The 25,568-nt window shown below is 37.8% G+C and overlaps 1 protein-coding gene across 1 annotated transcript; it reads right to left on the bottom strand.

Moving 5' to 3' along the window:
• Nucleotides 1–906: 906 nt before the first annotated feature.
• Nucleotides 907–25,534, bottom strand: LOC143849502 (protein-tyrosine-phosphatase IBR5-like). The gene is made up of 5 exons (XM_077358547.1): nt 24,948–25,534; nt 10,406–10,505; nt 8,433–8,490; nt 8,236–8,342; nt 907–1,622 (listed from the first exon to the last, which is right to left on the bottom strand). The coding sequence occupies exons 1-5, from the start codon at nt 25,182–25,184 to the stop codon at nt 1,321–1,323; spliced, it is 804 nt and encodes a 267-aa protein (XP_077214662.1). The 5' UTR covers nt 25,185–25,534; the 3' UTR covers nt 907–1,320.
• Nucleotides 25,535–25,568: the final 34 nt, after the last annotated feature.

Genomic DNA, 25,568 nt, shown 5'->3' with positions numbered 1-25,568 from the left:
GGGGCATGGTTCATCTCCACTAGATGAATGGAAGCATGTAGAATTTCAGCATCTTTGTTCCATTACATCATGTTTCAGAAACAGGTTCTTGAGACCATGTGGATTGCCAGAAGCTAACATAGCTCCCAGGGTAAAAATGTCTTTTCCTAAAATTAACAACTAATGTCTTGGGAAATGATATTGGCACTCCCTTGTTTTAGTAATGGCATGGAAAATGTTATGTGGACTCCTTAAATAATTCCATTTTATAGGACAACCATTTAAATAATGCTATATAAATGTAAGTACAAATAGGACTTAGTTAAGGGATCACATGGAGTATACATCTGTCTCTCAATAAAATACCTGTGTGATTTTTTTACTATAAGATATCCAAAGAAAAGACCTATCAAATGGACGGTTCAGATCATTCGTAAGTGGGGTCCAGTCTACCATAGCGGGCGCAGGTTATTGTACTAAGCATAAATGTATATGATTATGTGGCAAACTGTAGCACCTTGGATGGCCCACCACCAATAATCTGGAACATCCACCTAGTGAAGGCCCCACCTTGGATCGTCCAAAATCTGACCTAAATAGATGATCCTAACCATCCAACAGCTAGCCTACGAAGGATGGAAAATACATATGGAATAGGGTGCACATTCAATTGCCATGAGCAATCCAAGGTGGCCCCACCAAGTGGAAGTCCCAAAACTCTCCACATCCTAGCCATCCAATCAATGCATTTCGACCGTCCGTTGGCGCAGTAAGCATCATCAAATGGCTGAGATTTTTGGGGCATCCATGGTCCCATCCACAGTATATCCAACCAGATGAAGAATCTGGATCACAAAGAGAAATCTCAAAAAAATCATTTTGCTGAGGCCAACCAATGCATTTGCTCCCCAAACAACCAAAAACTGATATGCAGGAAAGCCAATCATTCAAAGTCTCACAACATCTAAAGACCCAATAATATTTGTACAGAGATTTAAGTTGATGCTAAAAGCATGGGTGGAGGGTATATTTACAGTAAATCAGAATCTCCAACAAGACCCATAAATCAAACTTGAGAAAAGAAAAGAGATTGAAAATTCTGGGGTATAATCATCATCTCATATGAAAAAGAAATTATTGGTGACAGCAGAGAAGTCACACTTCAGAAAATGAGTCCAAATACCATGCGAAAACATACCCATTTTTGCAAGTGTACTCTTGAGCATTCGAATCTGATAACCGGCAGCGAGCATTCCAGCTTTATATCCAGATTCAGATATAAACCACAGGAATCTTGTTTCGAGATCCAATCAACTTCATTCCGATAAATGTATGAAGAACTTAGGAGCTATCCATTGGAGCGTCGGTCCCATTTGGAGGGGTGATACTGTAAGAACTGTCGGTAACTTTATTCTCGTTCTTGGAAGCTCCAAAGGTAAATTCATGTGGGGAGATGTTTAGGCTGGCACGCTCGAAGATAGAGGTTGAAGATGGCTGATTGAAAGCTGGAAGAGGTTCAGTATTAATTGATGAAAACCCAAATCCGAACGATGGAGGATTAGATGGAGGGAAAACCGGTATTGGGTTTAACTCGTTTGATCCGAAGATTTTCTGCTCGAACTCCTGCAACTGCTGGTAGACAGCTACAATTCATAAATGGACAAGTTAGACATGCAGGTCGAAGCATTATAGAAGCATTTTTTTTCCGAATGTTAAGCATTACAGGAACATGTGAGTGGATCACCTTCAACATTTAATACCTAGCAACAATTTGATCCATAATGAGGAAGTTTTAAGCCCTCTAAATGGGATAGAAAAGTGAATATCTTAACATCTACTCTTCACAACTTTTAGGGTAATAATGCCATTTTGGACATATCTAGGGTGATGCAGCCAATCGAAGATAAAAACAACTCGAGAGAGACGTGCTCAAAAAGCCATTATTTGCTATGATACCCATATATACTTGTGGAGGTCCAAGATGTGTTTCTATGCAGGACACTTCATAGATACTTTCCTGGCCAGAAGAACCATCATCTTTCAAACATGTCATTATCTTGAAATTATCTATCATGCTTGTTGTTTGTTAGGTCAAATATTTCCAACTATTAAGTTTGAAAATGTGACTTTTATAGATGCTATAATCAAATATATTATTAATTGTATCTTCCAAGTTATTGCTAGTTAAACTTTACAATATTTTATTTATACATGTATTGTGTCATGCCTTTGCAGACAATCAAACTCAGAAGAAAATGGTAGAAAAACGAGAAATAGGGAAGGAGAGAAAGATGAGGAGAGGAAGAGGTGAGAGTTCATGGAATGAGGTCTCCTAATGGGGCAAGCCCTATTTTATTAACTCAACTGAAATAATACAACATGATAAATTGTCCTTGACATAAGTTACATCATAGAATATGAAAATAAATCATAAACTCAACTATCTTTCACTACTCACCCTCAAATTGGACAGTGAAATGTCAAACGTGCTGATGGGGACAATCTCAGGGCCCACATTCTAATGTTTAAGTGACCTTTAGGTATCTTTTAAGTCCATTAAGTTATAGGAGGGGTACTACAGTTTTTTCTCACCAATATCACTTGGTTTCCTTAAGTTGTAGATGTTTAAAATAGAGCACACATGTTTATTACAAAAATCTTAAGTGATAGCGGCATTTAAGTCATTTATAATCAATCACTGAAGCAGTTAAGTGACCAAAAGAGCACACATTGCGACATAAGTCATTGTGCGTGTGGAACTTGAAGTGCGTTAGTTTCCACGATGAGTTAGGAGTCCTAGTGGATTTGAAGAGTCTTAGTTTACTTGTAGTAGGAAGAGTCCATATAACAGTTTTATTTCAAGAGTTCGTCTTAGTAGTTTAAGTATAATAGGGGTCTAATTAGACTAGGAGTTGTTTTGCAACAAGGAATAAGAGTCTCTTTTTTTTTAACTTTCGTATGACTTGCATACCCTATAAATATGAAAGGCCTATTGGCCCTAAAAAGAGGTGAGTAAGAGTAAAATTTGATGGCTTCATATGTTGATTAGGTGTGATGATATTTCTGAAGTTTTATGCTTTGTATCCTATGGTGTGATGTATATCTGAAGTGTGATGCATCATATTCTATGGTATGATGTCCAAGAGAACCTTAGTGATGGAGGACCATCCCTGGACCCTTACAAATTTTTGGGTGCCATTATCATTTTTGGCCATACAAGTAAAGGATGTCAATATTAGAAGTGAGTGTCTTTTAGCAATATGTATTTTTGTGTCTTTATGCCTTGGGTGCCAATATCAATATTGGACTCAACATTAAAGGCCCTGTGACATTATGTCACTTAATCCCACATGAGGCCCGCTTAAATTTTTCGTAGGGTTTGGATAGGTGAGTCCAAGTCTCATGAGAAGTCGTAGTTATTATTGTTTTAGTATGAGTTATTAAGTCTTGAATTTAGACTAGTTTCTATTTTTGTTCAAGCAACTAGAGAAGGACTTGAATGTCTTTTAGGGTTAGTTTTCATTTTTCAATCCCAAGAGGGTCTGACTTAATCTTCAAATAGAAACCTTTGGACCAATTTTTACACACTTTATGAATGATATTGATTTTCTCCCTATCTGGTTATCTACTATTGCTCAGGAGAAACCCCTTAATTTTGTAAGTGCTCTTGCTCTTCTTTTGTTTAGGTTCTTTGTTTTCTTGCTAGCAGGGGCGGAGCTACATGTAGCATAAGGGGGGCAGTTGCCCTGTTGAGTTGGGCCAAATCCTTAATAGGCCCAACTCGATTGGGCCCAGCCCCTTTTAAAATTTGAAGGCCTGCCCCCCTTATGTATAAGCCTACATAAGCTTGCCCCCCTTATGCATAAATCCTGGCTCCGCCACTGCTTGCTAGCCTACAACCTGTACTCAATTCTTCTATCCTACCTGGTGCTCCCTTTTCTACTACCGAACCCTTAGCAACCATTAATCTACCCAGAAATTAGCCTAGAACAAGACCAGACCCCCAAACCCATCTCTTTTAGATTCCCTACCTATACCTAAAGCCCACAGCCCACCTTGCAACCTGCTACCCTAAGACATTTCTCCAATATTCCTTCACTTATGCGATCACCTAAAAACCTGTCTTTTAACCCAGAATCCATTAATACCAGACCTAACCAGTTAATTTCTAACCTTGAGCCTTATAAAACCACACTCATTGAAGCTACTTCATCCTATAAATTTCTATCAAACACTCTAGTCGTAATTTCCCTGAGATTTAACCAATATTTACCATCAAGAATCTGCCATATCTCTTCAGAAATTAGCCTCACCTACCCAGCTTTAATCCCTATGCATAACTGCCCATAAGCCAATTACAGATCTTACAATTACAATATGCTGCAGATTTCATCTGTTACAGATTACTTCAGATCTGTTACAATTCTGTAACTGATATGCTTCTATATCTGTTTATGTTCATTTACAAATTTATAAAATTCTGTCCAGCATCAAGTCTCCAGATTTGTTTGATCAGTCCTTGATTGTACATGTCAACATATCCTTGACACCGGTCAACATATCCGTAACCTGTCAACCTATCCTTGACACTTGTCCAATGTCCTTGACAACTATCAAGAACCTTTAGTGTGATCATAGCCATTAATCCAATGAATGGATTTGAACCTAAATTTGGGGTTTCTTTTCTTTCTTTGATTTTTCTTCCATACTAAAATTTTAGACTGATCCAACAGTAGGATCTGAAGCTGAGATCGGATCTAGACCATTGATTTCTGATTTTTTAACAGAGCTGTGAATCCTGCCTGACTCTCAAGTCCCAAGGTCTGATCGACTTGATACATGCAAATTTTCATCCTATTGACCAATAATAGCCCATATCCAAAATTTGTAAAAATCCAATGGTCGGCTCCTTTTCAATTATCTAGACCAGTTACTAATGTTGTCCACCTTCCCCATTAGTCCTACAACATGTGTTACGAAAACTGCATGACTTGCTATCTTTCTGTACCCGACCTGCGTCCATTGTTATCAGTGCTACTATCCAGTTGTCTTCCCTTATTTATCCCAAACCAATTTGGCATCAAAGCTGCATGAGTAGTGATCTTTTTTGCACCTGTCCTGCATCACCTAGTGAGACTCAAGGTCAACTCTCTCTCTACATCAAAAGTGTGCCCCTCTCTTCCTCTCTCCTCTCTTCAACTCTTCAGCCTCCTTCCCTCCTCTCTCGGTTTGGGCAGCAGACAAGTCCCCTCCCCATTCTTTGTTTTCTCTCCGAGCTTCCTTTTTCTTTACTTCCTCTCCCCCACAATGGTGAGCTACAACTCCTCTTTTCTTCGATTCTCTCCCTCTTCCCTTCTCTTTCTTTCTTTCTTTTCATCTTCTTTTCCTTTACTTTCTCCCTCTCTCCCTCTCGGCCAACCTGCAGCCGACATGCTCTCTTTCCCACTATGCCTTTCTCCAATTTTCCTCTTCTTTTCTACCCCCGTACCATTTTCCCTACTACTCAGCCTCGCGGCTGGATTAATTTGTCGCCCCATTTCCCACTTTTATTCATCCTTTCTTTTCACTTTTTTCCACGTCTGAGAGCTCCTACCAGCCATTATTTTAATTTTCAAACAAAATTTACACGAAACGACCAAAATGTTTCTGTTTCCGTCCCCACCGAAACGACAACTCAATGGATTCATTCAACTTTATTATTTTGGTCGAAATTTCGACAGAAATGGTCGAAGCAACAAAAAAATTGAAAAGATAATCCGATTTATGGTGTATAAAGCTGTTTTTCTCAAAAAAAAAAAGAAAAAAGAAAAAAAAAACTGCCCTAATCTGTTGTAAATAGAAGTAATAGAATAACATACCTAAAAGTTGGAATTTTTTTGGAAAACCCTAAAAAATTTGGTCTTTTTCCAAGCCTTATATCTTTGATTTGTTTTTATCAAGCCCTGTCTTTTAGTTTAAAACTTTTTTCAGTTTTTACTAAGGCCCTGTTTTTCAACATTTGATTAGTTGTATTTATAGATAAATTGTCATTGGGATGTAAATGGTGCAACTAGTGGTGCCAATGCCAATTGCAAAGGTAGAAAAATATTTAAGATCGTTTTATGTTTGTCAACCTTCTTCATGAAATTTTTCGAAAGGATTCTTTTAGCCGACCCCAACTAGTGGGACAAAGGCTTTGTTGAGTTGAGTTGAGTTTTATGTTTGTCAACATGCTTTGTGGGTCATCCTAATTGGATCAAAGGTGAACTCACTTTTCATGCCAATCTGAAGAGTCATAGGAATTTCAAATTTCTAAACCTAAGCATTTATTTTGCATTTCAATTCATTTCATTAATGCAGAGAATGATATGCGGCAGGCACCACCATTGGACTCCAGACCAAAGTAACTGCATCTTATGCATGGGATGTCAAATCAGCATGGGGTTGTGGTCCTTAGAGGGATGGTTGGTCGTTGTACTTTTGTATACTTAATTACATTGTACTTTTTTATCTACTTTATTGTTCCAAACATGTGCCTTCTTGCTTATGTGGTGATTTCTAAGTCTGTGTTTGTGCTTATTCTAGCATTCCCAAAGTTTCATCCAAAAATTTCATCATTTGCATATGTGGCAGCATCATTGGACTTGAAAGAAAAGTAACTGTATCTTATGCATGGGATGTCAAATCAGAATGGGACCCATACCACCTCATAACTCTGTGTTGTATTGACATAGGGTTGGGGTCCTTAGAGGGATATGATCGGTCATTGTACTTTCTTATACTTCATTACATTGTCCTTCTTTATCTACTTTATTGTTCTAGACATGTGCAACATCGCATGTCACTAGTTGTTCAATGTAATTAGGCCATTATGGATGGCTTTCTTGCTTATGTGATAGTTTCTAAGTATGTATTTGAGCTTATTCTAGCATTTTCCGAAGTTTCATCTTAAAATTTCATCATTTGAATATGTTTCCGTGATTTTACAAGATTTCCGGCGAAATTTCCAACTGAAACCGAAATGCTGCCATTTCAGAGCCGACAAAAACCGAAATTCAAAACCTTGTTGGTATGTGGCAACTCGAATTTGTTATAAAAGCCACACTATGTGCAGAGCTGGAGCATTAAGCTTGAATTCATGATAATTAACACATACTTATGATCAATGACCTACCTTAATAATTTGAAACAATCACAATAGTGTACCAATGCACTACCATATTGGCTTTTGTAGATTGCAAAGCAACACTATACAGCATCATAATGATCCACTAACAATACCTAAGGCTGCTAGCTCAAACCCAAAAAAAAGGAGAATAAGAAGAGGAAAAGCAAGATTCACTTCCCTCAGCAACCTTTACCCCAGTTGCTATCCTACCATGGAAATGAGAGATCATGGTCTAGGTGACTGCAAATTATTTTTTACAAAATAGGGCGTGCAGAGGAATGAAAGAACCGGATCTTTTCGGGGGTTGGATTCTAGCTCCTGACGTGATTAGAAAGATGGCCTAAATGGTTGCATAGAAATAGTTTTTCCATGTTTTGTAGTGTATTTTTAGCTCAATTGTGATGAACAGGTACCTCACTTATAGAGGAACCTCGCTTATAGAGATTATGAACTGGTTAAGGGTAGGAGAAATGATAAGCAGGGACAATTATCCTTGTTGCAAGTATTATTCTTATCGTTTCTGCCAAAAAAAAAGACTTTTTTTTTGGAAAGGCCAACATTATTGAAATGGAAAGGAAAAAGAATACAAGGGAAGGAGAGACAAGCCGGCCCTCTGAAACAAAAAGAAACGACGGTGGTAAGTATTATTATTGCCCATGCAAATGTAAGCAGCCTTTTAGTAGAGCATAGAGAAGTCTCTGTCACCTTCCATATTATTTTTTAGTAAGCAGCAGAGGAGATTCTTCTTGATGACATGTGCTGAACAGATAGATAATTTTCATCTCTATGAAGGATTGTTGGTATTTTTTATTAGAACTCAGAATTTTTTACTATGATATATTTTGCTTCCATTACTCATAGAAAGGCAAATTTTATTTTTAATACATCACCAACTGCTGCTTCTCTGCCTTAAATATGAATTTAAGAATCTCTTCCACCTTTTTTTGAGGTAGCTAAGTACATCATGTTTGTATTTTCTTTTGCCTTTCACAAATTCTCTTTGTTAATAAAAAGAAATAATTTTTTAATGCTTAATGCCAATTCAAAATACATTGCAAATACAGTAGATCAGAGAAAAATTGCTAGAATATATCAGGGCCAATACAGACCTGCAGATAGTTCCACTGATGGCCTCCTTTCCTTTACCCATTGGGAACTTTGTGCAAGCCTCCATCCTTTGCTTTTCATCAGGTAAGCTATTACAATAGCGGGTGACCTGTTAAATGATTAACAAATAATAAGTCTAGCGACCATAATATTGAGAAATCTAGACTATATTCTATGTTATTTTTGCAGTAATCCAAACCTATTTTTTCCTGACATGCAGTGGACAAGAACATGTGCCTTGTCCTTTTCACATTGCTCTGCACAAACAAAACATGTCAAACTACACTATGTGCCCAATAAGAAACAGTATCAAACAAAAAGCATGCCAAATTCTGCATACATCTACAAAGAATTTAATGAGTTGGTTATATTATTAAAGAAAAAAGAAATTATGCCTGCTTGGCCTCTGTATCGGAACATGAAAACAAATGAGAGATTCAGTTCTCTACAAAAACCTAAAAAAATTTCCATGCAATGAGCCAATCTCCAAGGACCTGAACCCGCAAAGCGTACAATCGAGTCCGTGGGACCACCTTCTGCCCACAAATTGCCCTTCCTCTCAACAGCAAAGATCTGTGATCTAGTTAAAAGTAGTAAAAGTTTTGCTTTAATCTGTTTTAATCCATTGGTCCAACTGGTTCAAAAAAACATACTGCCTCTCTTGTCATATCTAAAGATGCCACCAATGCCCACTAGACCTGGATAACCTAAAACAGCACCCACCAAAGTTCAACTTAATTTATCATTCAATGGAGGTCAACCCTGTATAACTCTCGGCTTCAGGTTTCTGCCCAAAGATAATTTCACTCCACTTCCCATAGATATCAAGAGCCGAATTTCCTTGGAAAAAAGTCATCCAATACAATCACCCAAGAGAAGAGCATCATCTTTATGTTGAACAAGATCTTCCCCTCCATGACGAACATATCCACAAGCATCCTTCGGTATCTTTCTTTACAAAGGGCCCAAGTCACTGGACAAGGGTTCATGTTCCTACGTGCAAAACCTCTTCAAGAAAGCTGGAAGCACCATATGTGCGTATGGCCCCATTAAAACCGAAAGAATGAGGAAAAACAAGGGCGTGTCAATCTAGCCAAGGATAGAGTACCAGATCCTTCTTGCAACACTATAGCAGATGAATGATGATTGTCAGATCCCCCATCAGCACAACCTAATATGGCCTTCATCTTAACTAGATAAAGGGAATTAATCTCTTTAAGAGCCAAGGTCCAACAAAAGCTTGTACCCTAGAGGGTGTTGGGGATCGCCATATGATGCCCAAAAATACCACCATTGATATGAAAAGGGACTTGATTGAAAAGAAGCAATATGAATCACAAGCCCACACCATCCTATCCTCCTGGAAAATAGAGACAAAACCTCTTCATCCTTTAAATTTCACCTAAGAGACCAAGACCAAACAAACACCTAACACAGAAAAGGAATCATGTTCCAAGGTATACAATCTCTTAATCGAGATGCAAGCATCATTTGTGCTACATTAGGAACCCAAAAGAATATGAGAAAACTAGCACATGCCAAAACAACTGAGAACATAGAACTAGATCTTTCTCGCAATGCTGCAATAGATGAAAGATGAACGTTGGATTCCTCATCAGCACAACATAAAATGCGTCTATGCTCCATAGAAACAACCTTCATCTTAAACAGGCCAAGGGAACCGATCCTTGTAAGAGCCACGGTCCCCAAAATGCCACTTGTTATCATCGATCTGGAAAGGGACTTAATTGACGTGTATTAAACATCATACAATTATGTCCAAACATATGGCCCCTTCACCTGTGGGGCAAGTTTCCTTGAGCTTAAATGGGACACACTATCTTCTAGTTCTCAGACATTGGTCATTTCTGCTTTTATTTCCTTACCCATCCTTTTATAACAATTAACAAATAGGTACAATTAACACTGTTCATGTTTGTCATAGGATAAAATGTCATGATTTGAGTACAGATTTTAACCAGTTACTAAAAAAGAATAGTAAATGGTACAAGTATCTCAAACAAAAATCATAAGCCCCAGAGCCTAATCATAGATGAACAAACTGAACTCATGCATGAGCATGCACACGCACACAGATAAACAAAAGAAATCTTAAGAGCTAATAAACATTAATTCACGACAGAAACTATCTACATAATATAATGGACATACCTAAAAACTGAATTGCATCATCAAATGGTAAACTTCTCTCTTCCTGGAGGCAATGATAAGTGAAAGAATTCTTGTACAGATTTTGACAAGCAGGTACAGTCTGCATATTCCCCAAAAACAGACAGAGAGAAGCAAATCAAAACACTTTATAGACAGAGCAACTTTTTCCGTCTTAAATACACAAAAACAAAAGCAATAAACTTCCTCAGAGTCATAAGAAAGAGAGAAAATAATGGCCAAGTTCCTGAACCAATAGCCAGCATCATAAGAATTGTTAAAGAAGTGCAAGAAATTAATGGAAAACCATTTAAAGAGTAACATGCAGCTTATGGGGATGAGATCATGAAATTATAATTATATCAAATAGTCCAAAAAATTGGTACAATTTGTAGATCTAACATTGGTTATTCATTATGAAAAAAGACATAAAAAGGCAAAACTTTTTTTTTAAAATGGTAGAAAAAGACATAACTACAACTCAATAAATGAAAAGAAAATATCATTTTATAATAGGGCATGCGAAAATAAATATCCTCACACCCCATACTATTTTTGTAATAAGTGACTTTCATTAAGTGAAAGGAGTTGATTACTGCAGATGTAGTACCTGGTTTCTAATTTATTTTTTTTTCAAAAAGTTGAGGAGGGAGACTTATTAAAAGATAGGCAGAAACATACAACCAAAAAGAGCCCAAAAGTAGGACTATGATGTATGACAAATACAGACAGACAGATAATGAGGTGCCAAATATACAATCTCACTCCAATCTGCACCAAAATTTGCCAAGCAACCTAGCTCTGAATATCCTTTAGAATGAACACAAAACCTTATAAAATTATGTAATGAATTCTCAAACAATTATAAGCAAAATTTACACATTTTAGGATAGATTTACCATGTCAATAATTGATTATCGGTAAATATTTCTTCCATACAGAGAAAGCCACATGAAAGCTATGGCACTAGGCGATGGTCAAGATTCCATATCGATGGCAAACAGGATGATACATAGAATACGACAAGTGTTGAAAGCCAAATGGCTTCATCTTTGTTGACAAGAAGCCAAATGGCTTCATGGTTGTTGAATAGAGAGGAGACAAAACATTCTCAAGCATAGCAAACATTCCTACAATTTCTGAAACTAACAAAAATGAATTCAGAACTTTTCTAAATTAATTGAGAACATATTCTATAAAAGAAAATGTCATCGTACACACACACTCTCTCTCTCTCACTCTCTCACACACACACACATGTGTGCAGAGAGATAGAAAGAGAGAAATGTTGACTTCTCCATATCATAATTCATCACTATAGGAATATGAGTTGTTTTGCAAAACAACATGGTTGTGCTAGCACGACTTCATATGATAAGCCACTAAACTCTAGATTCCCCATAAAAATATTAAATTCAAGGCTTCATTAATTTGAAAGTACCATATCGGTGCTTCACTGTTTCCTAAGCATATGATAAGAATGTTAATGGTGGCATAACTTAAACATGGTATTAGGAACAATACTCATTTATATAGATAGAGAATTAAAAACCCTCCAACGTATTCTCATTCAATGCAACACATTCCTCACCTACCTTCCAAAAAATGAAGACGCCGTCACAATCAGATGTAACTGCAAAAACTCTTCCAATACGTTACTTCACAAAAATCATATGTCTCCCAAGTCCAAGACACTATCATGTGCCCTACAACCAGCTGAACTAAACATTTGGCAATGCTTGCCAAGCCCTTTGTAACAGCTCTAAAGAATCAAGGAAACATATCCACCAAACTCCTACCCATAGACCATAGTTACCAGAAGGGTAATTTACTGTCATACGCTGCAGATTTCAAAAAGATGACAAGAAATGCTGCCTTTTAAGAAAACTCTAAAAAAAATGCTATTTTATTAAAAAAGCATTTTTTGAGGACGAAAATGCCCCTCCAGTTAGAATTTTAATAGCCTTTCTCCTTTTACCTTTGTCCTTTACCTTTCTAGTGAAAACAGAAGTCAGCAAACCCTAGAACGCATCGTCTCCGGCAACTCTTTGCCGGTAACTCGTCTCTCTTCGACTTGCTCCTCCTTCGACTAATTTGATGAAGCTTGGTTGTAAAAGAGAAACGAAAACATATTTTCTCCGGCGGGCTAGACCTCAGTTCGTATCTTTTCGCGATAAGTTCTCAGAAAATCTTCGCCGGCATTTACATTGCATTGAAGGTAGACAACTATTTTCCCATTCCCAAACTTTATACACCCCAAATTTTAGAACTCGAAGCCCAAAATCTGTAATTCGACTCGAGAATAGCATAGTCGAAGCAAAAAAACTGTTACTCGAAGCCAAAACTGTTGGTATAAGGGTTTAGATATTTTAGCTTCGACTAATACCTTTTCTGCTTCAACTAATTTTTTTTGGCTTCTACTAACTCTTTTTGGCTTCGGCTAACATTTTTTTATTTCTAGTAACTTTTTTGCCTTCGGCCAAGAGATTTTTTGGCATCGACTAATATATTTTTGGCTTCGACTAACACTTTTTTGGCTTCGAATAACAATGTTTCCAATAGCTTTTTTTCCCCTTCCCAAAGAGTTTTTTTGGCTTCGACTAATATTTTTTTGGCTTCGACTAACACTTTTTGGCTTCGACAAAGATTTTTTATTTCTAGTAGCATTTTTGGCTTCGGCGAAGAGTTTTTTGGCTTCGACTTACATATCTTTGGCTTCGACTAACACTTTTTTTGCTTTGAGTAATACTTTTTTGGATTCAACTAATAATGTTAAATTCCAGTAACATTTTTTTCCTTCTTTAAGAGTTTTTTACTTCGACTAACATTTTTTTGGGCGTCGACTAACTTTTTCTTTTCTTCGCCTAAGAGTTTTTATGGCTTCGACTGAATTTTTTCTTGGCTTCGACTGAATGTTTTGGCTTCGACTAACACTTTTTGAGCTTCGACTGACTGTTTTGGCTTGGACTTCGGGTGAGAATTTTTTTGCCTCGACTAATTTTTCATTTATTGTCATTATGTATTGTGATAGTGTTGTGAGTGTAAAGGACTAAAGGGCTCTTTTGGCTTTTGTTGTGCTTTTAATGATTTACACATTTCTCTCTATCTCTCTTTCTATGCTAATTTTGATTGGTTGATGTTGTAATCACTTGATATACTTTTCTTATTGAAACAGCTTTATAAGTCCCACTTGATTTATCCTCACTTGAAAGATGGCCGGTCGTCGAGCAAAAACAAAATGAACAACAAAGCATGGTACGAAAACGACAACAAATGAGCTTAAAGCCCGTCGAGCAACAAGAAAAAGAACAACCGTCGCTCATAACACAACAACCAAAAGCGAGCATACAACCCCTCAAGAGCAAGAACTGAAGGAGCAACTGTCGAGGAAATCACAACAAAAAAGAATGAGCATCACAACCCTCGAGCAACAACTAAAGGAGCAACTGTCGACGGAAGCAGAACAAAAATAAAGGTGCATACAATCTTTTAGAGCATATTTGTCGGTTTATTGATAAAGTAATCATCACCTAATAACTAATGTCCAGTTATATTTACAGAAAATAGAAGATGTTATGGTGAGATGTTCTCCATTCTAGTTCAACGAGGAATGGAATAACCTGAAGAAAAAGCTACATGTTCGGCATTTCAACCTTTTAAATAAGATTCCATTTGGACAGTTATGTGATAAGTTGGGAGGCATCACAGTGTACAGGACACTTTTGACATGCCTAGTTAATCTCTGGGACATTGAGAAGAATTGTTTTACTTTGGGCGAGGAGCAGGCAACCTTTGATGCATCGGACGTGGCCTTAGCTTTGGGCCTAAGCACAAGAGGGGCAAAGATTTCCTATAATAGAAGCCGTACTAAACAGATAGCGGGTTGGATGTTTGACAAACCCTCGGCCTCACGAGAGCAGATTGTAGCCAAGATTCTCGAGTTGGTTGATTTTGATGAGGAGGAGAAAACGGAGTTGACGGTGAAGTTGTTATTGTTGATACTCTTTAGTACAATTCTGTTTAGTCAAATAGAACATCAAGTTCATCGATCCCTCTTCCCCTATTTGAGAATCTCGATAACATAGGCAACTTTGCATGGGCCAATGCACTATTCTCGACGAGTGGTCGGTCCAAGGTGGTGATGTTTACCACCGTGTGATCTTTGATCCAATGGTAGTAAAATTCTCCCATGCGAACTGCGAACATCATCACCAATATTTCAAACTGGCTTCTTATTAAGAATCATCTGGAATGAACATCTCTAAGGATATTTCGCAATACAACATAATGCTAGTGGTGAAAAATAGAAAATTATGGTGATATTTTGAGAGAATTATATGATGGAGGGCCGTGTAGACACTTATTCACCATCCCATCCTAACTGGGTGATATCTAGATATTGCATTGGCCCATTGGCTCGTGCAAAGTTGCCTATGTAATCGAGATTCTTAATGTAGTGGAAGAGGGATCGATGAACTTTATGTTCTGTTTGACTAAACAAAACTGTACTAAATAGTAGCAATAATAACAACTTCACTGTCAACTCCGTCTTCTCATCCTCATCAATATCAACCAACCCGAGAATGTTGGCTACAATCTGCTCTCGTGGAGCCGAGGGTTTGTCAAACATCCAACCCGCTACATGTTTAATACGGCTTCTATTATAAGATATTTTTGCCCCTCTTATGCTTAGGCCTAAAGCTAAGGCCACGTTCGATGCATAAAAGCTTACTTGCTCCTCGCCCAAAGTAAAACAATTCTTCTCAACGTCCTAGAGATTAACTAGGCATGTCAAAAGTGTCATGTACACTGTGATGCCTCCCAACTTATCAAATAACTATCAAAATGGAGTCTTATTTAAAAAGGTCCAAATGCCGACATGTGGCTTTTTCTTTGAGTTAGTTAATTCCTCGTTGAACTGGAATGGAGAACATCTCACCATAACACCTTCTATTTCCTACAAATATAACAGGACATCAGTTACTAAGAGACGATTACTTTATCAATAAACCGACAAATATGCACTAAAAGATTGTATGCATTTTTATTTCTGTTCCGCTTCCGTCGACAGTTGCTCCTTTAGTTGTTACTCGAGGGTTGGGATGCTCCTTTTTTGTTGTGGTTCCGCCGACAGTTGCTCCTTTAGTTGTTGCTCAAGGGTTGTATGCTCGCTTTTGATTGTTGTGGTATGAGCGACTGTTGTACTTTTACTTGTTGCTCGATGGGCTTTAAGCTTCTTTTTTGTTGTTTTCATACCATGTTTTGTTGTTCTTTTTTATTTTGCTCGACGACTGGTCATCTTTCAAGTGAGGATAAATCAAGTGGGACTTATAAAGTTGTTTCAATAAGAAAAGTATATCAAGTGATTATAACAACAACCCGTTAAAATTACCAGAGAGAGAGAGAGGTGTGTAAATCCATTAAAAGCACAACAAAAGCCAAGAGAGCCCTTTAGCCCTTTACACTCACAACACTATCACAATAAAGAATGACAATACATGAAAAATTAGTCGAGGCAAAAAAATTCTCACCCGAAATCCAAGCAAAAAAAATTAGTCAAAGCCAAAACAGTCACTCGAAGCCAAGAAAAAAATTTAGCCGAAGTTATCAAACTCTTAGGCAAAGCAAAAAAAAGTTTGTTGACGCCCAAAAAAATTTTAGTCTGAGTCAAAGAACTCTAAAAGAAGGAAAAAAATGTTACTGGAATTCAACATTATTAGTCGAAGCCAAAAAAGTGTTACTCAAAGAAAAAAAAAAGTGTTAGTCGAAGCCAGAATAAACTCTTGGCCGAAAGAGGAAAAGTTACTGGAAATTAAAAAACTTAGTCGAAGCCAAAAAACTATTCGAAGCCAAAAAAGTATTAGTCGAAGCCAAAAAATATGTAAGTTGAAGCCAAAAAAACTCTTGGCTGAAGGCAAAAATGCTACTGGAAATCAAATATCTTCGTCGAAGCCAAAAAAGGTGTCAATCGAAACCAAAAAAAGTGTTAGTAGAAGCCAAAAAAATGTTAGTCGAAGCCAAAAAAAGGTGTCAATCGAAACCAAAAAAAGTGTTAGTAGAAGCCAAAAAAATGTTAGTTGAAGCCAAAAAAAACTTAGGTGAAGGGAAAAAAGGTTATTGGAAACATTGTTATTCGAAGCCAAAAAAGTGTTAGTCGAAGCCAAAAATATATTAGTCGATGTCAAAAAATCTCTTGGTCGAAGGCAAAAAAGTTACTAGAAATAAAAAATGTTAGCCGAAGTTAGTAGAAGCCAAAAAAAATTAGTCGAAGCAGAAAAGGTGTTAGTCGAAGCCAAAATATCTAAACCCTTATACCAACAGTTTTGGCTTCGACTAACAGTTTTTTGCTTCGACTATGCTATTCTCGAGTCGAATTACAGATTTTGGGCTTCGAGTTCAAAATTTGGGGTGTATAAAGTTTGGGAATGGGAAAATAGTTGTCTACCTTCAATGCAATGTCGATGCTGGCGAAGATTTCCGAGAACTTGTGGCGAAAAGATACAAACTGAGGTCTAGCCCGCCAAAGAAGATGTGTTTTTCTAGAGGGGTAGCTTGTGGAGCTTGTGTGTTTCTCTTTTACAACCAAGCTTCATCCAATTAGTCGAAGGAGGAGCAAGTCGGAGAGAGACGAGTTACCGGCGAAGAGTTGCCGGAGACGATGCGTTCTGGGGTTAACAGACTTCTGTGTTTACCAGAAAGGTAAAGGACAAATGTAAAGGAGAAAGGAGAAAGGGTTATCGAAATTCTAACTGGAGGGGCATTTTCGTCCTCAAGAAATGTTTTTTAATAAAATAGCATTTTTTAGAGTTTTCTTAAAAGGCAGCATTTTCTTGTCATTTTTTGAAATCTACAGCGTGTGACAGTAAATTACCCTTACCAGAAACTTCCTAGTTGGATGAGAAGCTCACTTCAGAAGCTAAGTTCTTCTTGCTTCCCAAATTTAGGGCATGGTGAAGCAGGCTTTACACACGCTTTCTAGGTGTTTCCTCTTAATTATGAGTATACTTCCAATTTAGGTGAATACTTTTTCATAAAAGGGTGTTTTCTCCTTTTGATCATGTTGAAGGAGCATATTTAAAAAAAGGGAGATGATTTTTCACCCCCAGGACGGATGCGCCCCCCTTTTAACATGATTTGATGTCAAAAAGCGTTAAAGTTGCCCCCAATTCACTTTAAAGGGGGGGTGCATCCCTCCTAAGGGGGGTGAAAAAATCATCTCCCTTAAAAAAATGGTGTATTTAAAACTTAAAAGCTCATCTTAAGTTTCAAATGAAACTTATGTGGATCTTTGTTCAAAATCTCAACATTAAATCTACATGAATAAAATATGTTTTTTTATTTATGCGAAACTATAAATCCCTAAAACTTGTAATTTTAAACCATTGTGAAATTTTCTTTACTAGTTGTAATCGTTACCTACATTAACCTTCCTCACTAAACTACTATAATCCTACTCTTTCTATACACCTTTTTCCTCCATGCCAAAGGAGGTACATCTCAATCCGAGCCTCTGCTTTGATTTCTTACATGAGAGGTCAAGCAAGACATGGTGGTAATACCGGTAAAGGAGTAAATTGAGGACGCATAAAAGCCACAAAGAAAGACAAATTAGGATGTAGTTGTTGTGAGAAGAAGAAGCATATGGGAGAGATGTGTTGGGGTCTTCAACCTCACCTATATCAGAAATTCGGAGTGCCTAGTGCTCATACTACTATGACTGAGGGTGACACTTCCACATATGTTGATAGTGGAACTCAAAACGCAACCCCGCAATTAGCCTCAGGTAACTATTCCATGGATCTTCGTGATCAAGGCTAACAATCTCCATAAGCGACTTGTTGTGCTAGAGACATCTTCGAGCTCTAAGAACATTGTGGAGTCATCAAGTATTCATGTTTCTGCCCATCAGAAAGCAAGAGGGCTTGAGATTGGGGACCAAGATGGTCAGTACAAAGCTAAATCAAACACAAACTAAATATAGCTAAGGGTCAATCAAGGGGGGTAAGTAAAAAAAAACTCCCTAGTCTATTAACCTCTAAGCAAGCAAGTTAGTTGGCCTTGTTATCTGTAGATCTCAATATATGATGAAACAAAATTGAATGCCCTTGATACGGTCCAGGATCACTCCGATAGCATCCACACATCTCCAAGGATAATAGATCCCTTGATCATCTAGTTAATAGTGTTTTTTTAGTCTCCTTCCACTATGACGTGAACAAGACCTAGGCAACCAAGAGGGGTGTGAATTAGTGCTTTAAAATATTTTCATTACATTGAAAAACTTTGCTCATTTAATAAATTCAAGCAATTGAGAGAAATTGTAAATGGAAGGCCTAATGCACATAGAATTAACAATTAAGCATAAGTGCAAATGGATTAAATAAAGATAAAGAGATGAGAAAAAGAGACAGAGAGCAAAGAAGATGTGCATTCAGTCTTTTTATAGTGGTTCAGTCCAAAACCCCGGGACCTACATCCACTCCACCAAAACCGTTGGATGCTTCACTAAATCCAGCCTTCTTCACGGGTGAAGACCAAACCGCTAAGGCTACCATATGAGGTGGCTCCGCACCTCAACACTTGCCAAACGAAGATGGCTCTGCGTCTCCAACACTCGCTAAACGCAATGAGTAAAAGAAAGAAGAAGAAAAGCATTCATAAAGGCAGATTACAACAAGAATGCCCACACAAATCTTCTCTCAAAATGTTTTACAAGTGAAACCTAGATCCAATCCCTCAACAGTTATCCAAGAGAGGCATAAGGATGTTAAATCACTCCAAAGGTTGATCCAAATGAGTGTAAAGTGAGCGTTAAAGGTTTAGAGCGGTGGAACCCCTTTATATAGAAGAAATGGACAAAAAACTTGCTGTTACGTTCCCAAACGTCTGCCCAGACGCCTGGGCAGATGTCTGGACATCATCTGTCCATTGTCTGCAGAGTGTTTTCTGTATTTTCCATATTTGCGTAGTTAACTTCGAAAACTCATATCTCTCTCGTTTCTTATCCCATTTTGATGATCATGTGCCCTACGAAAACATAAAAGTGTACTTTATGTTAACAATAATTTAAAAAATATTTAAAAATTCCCTAAGGTCATTATCCACAGGACAAAGTCCATGGTCAACTAATTTTGGCCTTTTTCCTTTTTCTCTTCCTCTTTGACTTATGGGACTTAGTCCACTTGATTTTTATGATATATTTAACTTGTTTAGGATTATTTTAAGTTCCTTTTGATGCCTTTTATGGATTTAAAGTGACAGGATGGACTTTAGGATCTAAACTCAAAAAGACTTGGTTTTGCTCTTCCATTTAGTCTTCTCCTTCAAGTCTTCCACTTAAACTCCATGGATCCTTTCCTCTATGGCTTCCTTGATCTTCAAGTGCTCCATGCCATTGATCCATGCTGCTTGACTTTGTTCCATAGATAAAATCTTCAACTTAAATAAAAAACTCATTAGTATAACATAATGAATCAAATTGTGTTTGGAATCGTCAAAACAAGATTAGAAGATTGCCATGGGTTGAACCATTAGGCTTAAAAAATGAATGCTGGCTAAAAGTGCTTGCACCCCCACGATAGTCAAATATGCCTACCTAGTGGTCTCGTTGTGCTCCGAAAGAAGACACCCCCCCATCCCAACAAACTTCGATCGGTCGAAGATTCCCCACACTAGAACCAACAAAGTTCAGCTTAAGGAGCCCTATTGGGTTTCAAAGTTCACGTCACTACACTCCCCGACAAAATGGAGTCATGGAAAGGAAAAAAGCATCATCTCCTAGAAGTCACTACATGTCAACGTCTTTAGCTCTAGGAATGAATGTTCTGAAGTTGTACTGGGATGTCTTGACTACATGTCTACATCTTACTTCAAAAATCGCATGCCTTCCCAGGTTCTCAATGGGGTCCATTTTAAACCCTCAAGATCCTCTATTTGCCATATGTCCTAAGGTATTTGGATGCATCTGGTTCTTCACATCCTCGGCCAAGGTAGAATGAAGCTAGAAGTTCAAGCTATCAAACGCATTTCCTGGGTTATTCCAACTGTCAAAAAGGGTAAAAATGTCATCTCGAGGACAAGGAAACGATACGGATGTAACTTTGCATGAGAAAGTTCCCTAGTTTTTCATCTCTAGGAAAAACCTTTCAAACTTAAACCTCAAAAAAGTACAGCATTCCTCTTCCAGTAATTATTGAAGTTGATGGCTCTCCATCCTCATCTACTGATGTGCCCTCAGAGATTCTGTCAAACTGCTACAAGTCTATACTCGAAAAAAGGAAATGAACTAGCTGCAATCTCAACTGATCCTCAGCAATCAAAAGCCTTGGATTCAGGTATTGTCCTTATTATGTCACATATTCTTGTTTTATCTCCCAAGTCTTATATTGCCTTATGCAAGGGTAAGAGATCATGTAACTCTCACTCTATCTCTAATTGTGTTTCATATGAGTCTTTGCCTCCCTCCTACTGAGCTCACTTATCATCCATTTTTTTAGTTTCTATTCATACCAAAGCTTTAAATGCCTTAGTTCGTCCAGAGTGGAAAGGAGCAATGGTTGAAGAGATGCAAGAACTACAGAAGAATAAAGTTGGGATCTAGTTGAGTTGCCAAGAGGTAAACATGTGATTGGATGTAAATGGGTGTACACTATCAAGCATAAACCAAATGGATGTTGATTGATCGATAAATGGCCAGATTGGTTGCAAAAGGGTTCACACAATTCGATCGGATTGATTGCTAAGAAACCTTCTCACTAGATGCAAAATCAAGTCCATCAAAGTACTTTCATAGGATGCCAACAAAGACTAGCTCGTCATCAGAGAGGGGGGGGGGGGGGGGCAAGGTGAATGGACTGAAGAAAGAGATATATGGACTAAAAAATCCACACCGTACACGGTTTGACAGGTTCGGCTAGGCTAGTTACGCATAGGGTTCAAGAGAAGTTATGGAAATCACTTTGTTTTCATTAAATGGGATGGAAGGAACACCATATTTCTAGTGGTATACTTGAAGATATAGTCATAACTCATAGGTTATACCAGATGATGTTAGGGTGATCCAAGATCTAAAGGATTACCTTGGATGAGTATTTGACATAAAAAAGCTCGGTCCCCTCAAACAAATCCTACTCATTGAGGTGGCCATATCAAAGCATGTCATTTTCATATCACAACGAAAGTATGTACTATACCTATTGAAAGAAATAGGTAAGCTAGGGACAAAGCCTGCAGAATTCTTTAAGGAGTCGACAAGTAGGGAGAGTTGATTGCTGACTCGCGAGTCTATCAGAGACCGGATGGGAAGCTCATTTATCTCACAGTTACTCCCCTAGATATTGGCATATCGCCTGTGTTCCAACTTCTGAGCATGGTTAGCTGATTAATGCATTCACCTCGGTCTACACACTAAAAAGCAGTTCAAAGGACCATGTGATATCTTAAGGAGCACATAGAAAAGGTGTTATATATGCCACTAGGAGAGATATGATTGTAGAAGGGAATATAGATGTAGATTGATCCGGCTCGCATATTGATCGTAGATCTACAAGTGAATATTATTTTTTGAAAAAGATGTTCATTGAGATTAACCATACAGAAATATGCAGGGGACGAGCTGTCCTATAATGATCTAGATCTACAAGTGAATATTGCACATTTGTTTGGGGTAATCTAGCCACATGGAAGAGCAAAAATTAGGTTGTGGTTGCAAGATCTTATAATGTTTAGAATCAATGGTAAACAATGCTTAAGTTAGAAAAGTTGCTGTTGGTGGCACTATGTTGGGTCCTAATGGTAATATTATTCTTGATTTTGAAAGTCCTTGTGGGGAGAGTCATGTTATCAAGGCTAAAGTCTTGTCATTAGTGATATATGTGAACTCATTTACTCGTATCTAGCATGAAGGAAATGGTCTAGTGGATAAGCAAGCAAATTTGGGGTGCCTAGTAATAATATTAAGATTTGGCACAGTATGCCTTCATTTAACCTTGGATTTTGTTTTTTGAAAGCGGATTTGCCGTATCTCGCTCTACGGGACAAAGCCTGCATAATTCCCACTTAGACCTTTTTTTAATGGTAAAGTATTTATGTGTGTGTGTGTGTGTGAAAATGAGCGATGTAATATACAAAAGGTCGATCGAGAAGGTCTGAACCAAGAGAGATACAATAAGTGAGGAAAAAGCATGAGAAGCCAAATAGCAGAACTCTCATGGAGGGAGGACATCGAAAAGCTCTAACGACTGCCTCGCGACTCCATCCCTGGCAAGTATATCAGCTTTTGAATTAGTGGACCTTTTAACATGCTGAAAAATGACCTCCGACCTGCCAATGCGATCCCTAATCTCTCCAGGGGTAGGATTTGCTACCCCCTTCAGCCACCCAATAGCATTAAGCGAGCCGCCCTCCACTATTATCTTAGATAGATCATGAGACTCAAGAGACCTCATGCCCTAAAGAGCCGCTCTAACCTCCGCCTCATTAGAATCAGCAGATCCAATTGGACCAGAGAAAGCCCAAACCATAGCCCCCTCCTCATCTCTAAGGAGACCACCACTCCCTAAGGGTCCCGTGTTGCCAATGCTGGATCCATCAAAGTTGAGTTTAAAATAGCCATGAGGGGGGGTGCACCATTGAGCGCCACCTTGCTCAGTGCGGTCGGCACCAAAGCAGACCTCCCTCTAACCATACCAAAGATCATTTTTTTTAATGGTACCGTGCCAAATAGGCACGCCAACCCCTCCAATTCCCACTTAGACCTTTCGTCAATAATTTATGTAGAAATTGATTTCTCTCATTATGATTAATTTATTGAAGGGCTCTCCACCACAATAGCATTGGAAATTCCACCAAGGTTCCAAGAGATTGACCAAATCCTATCTTATGGTGCTATTTGCCGTATCTCTCTCATGCATCAGGCAAGCAACTCTTTTTTTCAGCCATATCCCTCCACTTAAATTTGGAGAGCAATTCATTGGTCGAAAAGTGATCCAGATCCAAAGAGTCCTTTAGTTAGTCCTAATCCAAAAAACTTTTCAACAAATAAGAAGAAAGTTCCACATTGACAGGAATAGAGAGAAGAGAGGGAAGAGGGAGGAGGGAGGAGGAGGTAATTAACCATGTTGTCGATGTCATGTTGAAATAGAAGTCTGTAAAGTTAGAAAAAATATGAGGATTCAAATCCTTTCGTAGCAATAGCATATCTAAAACCTGATAAGATAGCAAAAGTTACATAACTCATAATAAACTAAACCAAAAATCTTGAATGCAGTTACAATCTGAATATCTTTCATTAACATGATTCTCCTTTCAAGATTATTTAACTAAATGCGTACCACTAACTCTAACACTCAGATGCCAAGTCCCAGTATACAACTGCAGAAGAAGACTGAAAAAAAAAACCATTTTCTCCAAAAATAGAGGAGACCCATTTAACCCTAAAATTCTCAAGCTGAAAACATTAAGAAACTTTGAAATTGAAGAAGATAAATATAGACTTCACTCCTCTAACAGAAAATGGAGAAAATAGACCGCAAATATGTCAGCAGTTGATTCACAAAAAGTATCATCTAATGCAAGTCCCTTTTTCCAGATGATTCAACCAATCAATACCAGCAGTTCAACACTAAAATTTGGAGATACCAAATTCAAACAGACAACTGTTAACCAATACAAACAGATAAAAAACCCAATGTGAAGATCCCGTAAATCTTCTCATATTTTATCTCTTTCGTATATTTATCTTTATCTCTTAGGATAGAAATCTTGCTATCTTTATCTTTCTTCTCTAGATATTCTTGTTACATTTTCTTAAGCTAGATTTTATCTATTTTTGTAATTAAATAACAGTCGTCTATTGCTTGCAAAGGGGAGAGTTCCTTTAAATGCAAGTTAAAGAGTTTTGCCTGCTCTCGACTTTAGGCGAGATATCTTCTTTTCTCTGTTATTTTCTTTCTCAATGTACCAGATATTTCTGTGGTGAACCAGAGAGGCTCTGGAATCCTACCACGCATAACCATTAACCAAACAGTATATCACACACATTCGAGTGCCCTAACAAAATAATACAAAAAAATTGTTATAAAATAATAGCCGTCTATTGCTTGTAAAGGCGAGAGTTGCATTAAATGCAAGATGGAGAGTTTTCGCCTGTTCTTGAATTTAAGCGAGTTATTTATCTTCTTTTCTCTATTACATTCTTCTTCAATGTTCCCGGGTGAATCAAAGAGGCCCCTTGATTATTAGTGGTTCTTGACATATTTTGTGCTTCCACTTTTCCTTAGATATTGCTTCTAAGGATAGGTCTTGTCTTTGTTCTCTTGGTCTGCATCCCTATTCTTTTTTCTTTTTTCTTTTTTTTTTTTGAATGATTCTGTATCCCTATTCTTGTGATAGGATTAGTGTTTTGTATGCTGATTGTATTCTCTTTCTCATTCTAATACCTATAAAATAAATAGTGTACCAAAGAGGCCTAGGAATCCCATCACCCATAACTATTAAATAAACAGAAAATCACAAAAATTCAAGTGCTGGAACAAAAAAAACTTACATTGAGAATCCTAGAAATCCCCTGAGTCTTGAGAAGCTCAGCCCTTGAGGCGTTATCATAGCTTCCCAAATAGAGGAACTCCGGCAAGATCTCGGAAGGGAAAGCACTGCTCTGTGTGCTCGATTTCTCGAACGAAGCAGGAATCCGATGCCCACAGATTCCGCAAACCTCTCCTTCCTCGTATTTGTGGTAATGCCCACAAACCCCACATGGGTTCTCTCTCTCCCTCTTCCTCATGCTCAAAACTCAAAAGATTATTCAAAACCCAGATCAGAAAAGCCCTTGCGGATCAAAACAACAAAAACCCAGATAGAAAAAACTATCAAGATTTCAAAGACAACGCAACCTCTATATGTGAATTGTAAGGCTAATCGAAGAGAACTGTTGAAAAATAAAGAAGAGAATAGACCCTATCGAAGTATTTTGGTACTTCTGCTTCTGGGCGTCATAGGAATCGGGTTCGGGGGTACCCCAACTGCGTAATTTGGAGTAATTATTTGTCAGGGTTTTGGCTGTTGTCCTTATCTCGTATCGCTCTCCTTATCGCTCTCCTTATCAACAAACATATATAGAAAGGGCAGAGATTAGACAGGATTGATTGAAACAATGGAAGGAGGGATG

Source organism: Tasmannia lanceolata, unplaced genomic scaffold, assembly GCF_043159265.1.
Source record: "Tasmannia lanceolata isolate RefF3 unplaced genomic scaffold, GAP_Taslan_0.1 ptg000018l, whole genome shotgun sequence".
In the NCBI taxonomy this organism is placed as follows: domain Eukaryota; kingdom Viridiplantae; phylum Streptophyta; class Magnoliopsida; order Canellales; family Winteraceae; genus Tasmannia; species Tasmannia lanceolata.
The sequence above is the reverse complement of the archived record's forward strand: the minus strand, read 5'-3'. Positions and strand labels throughout refer to the sequence as shown.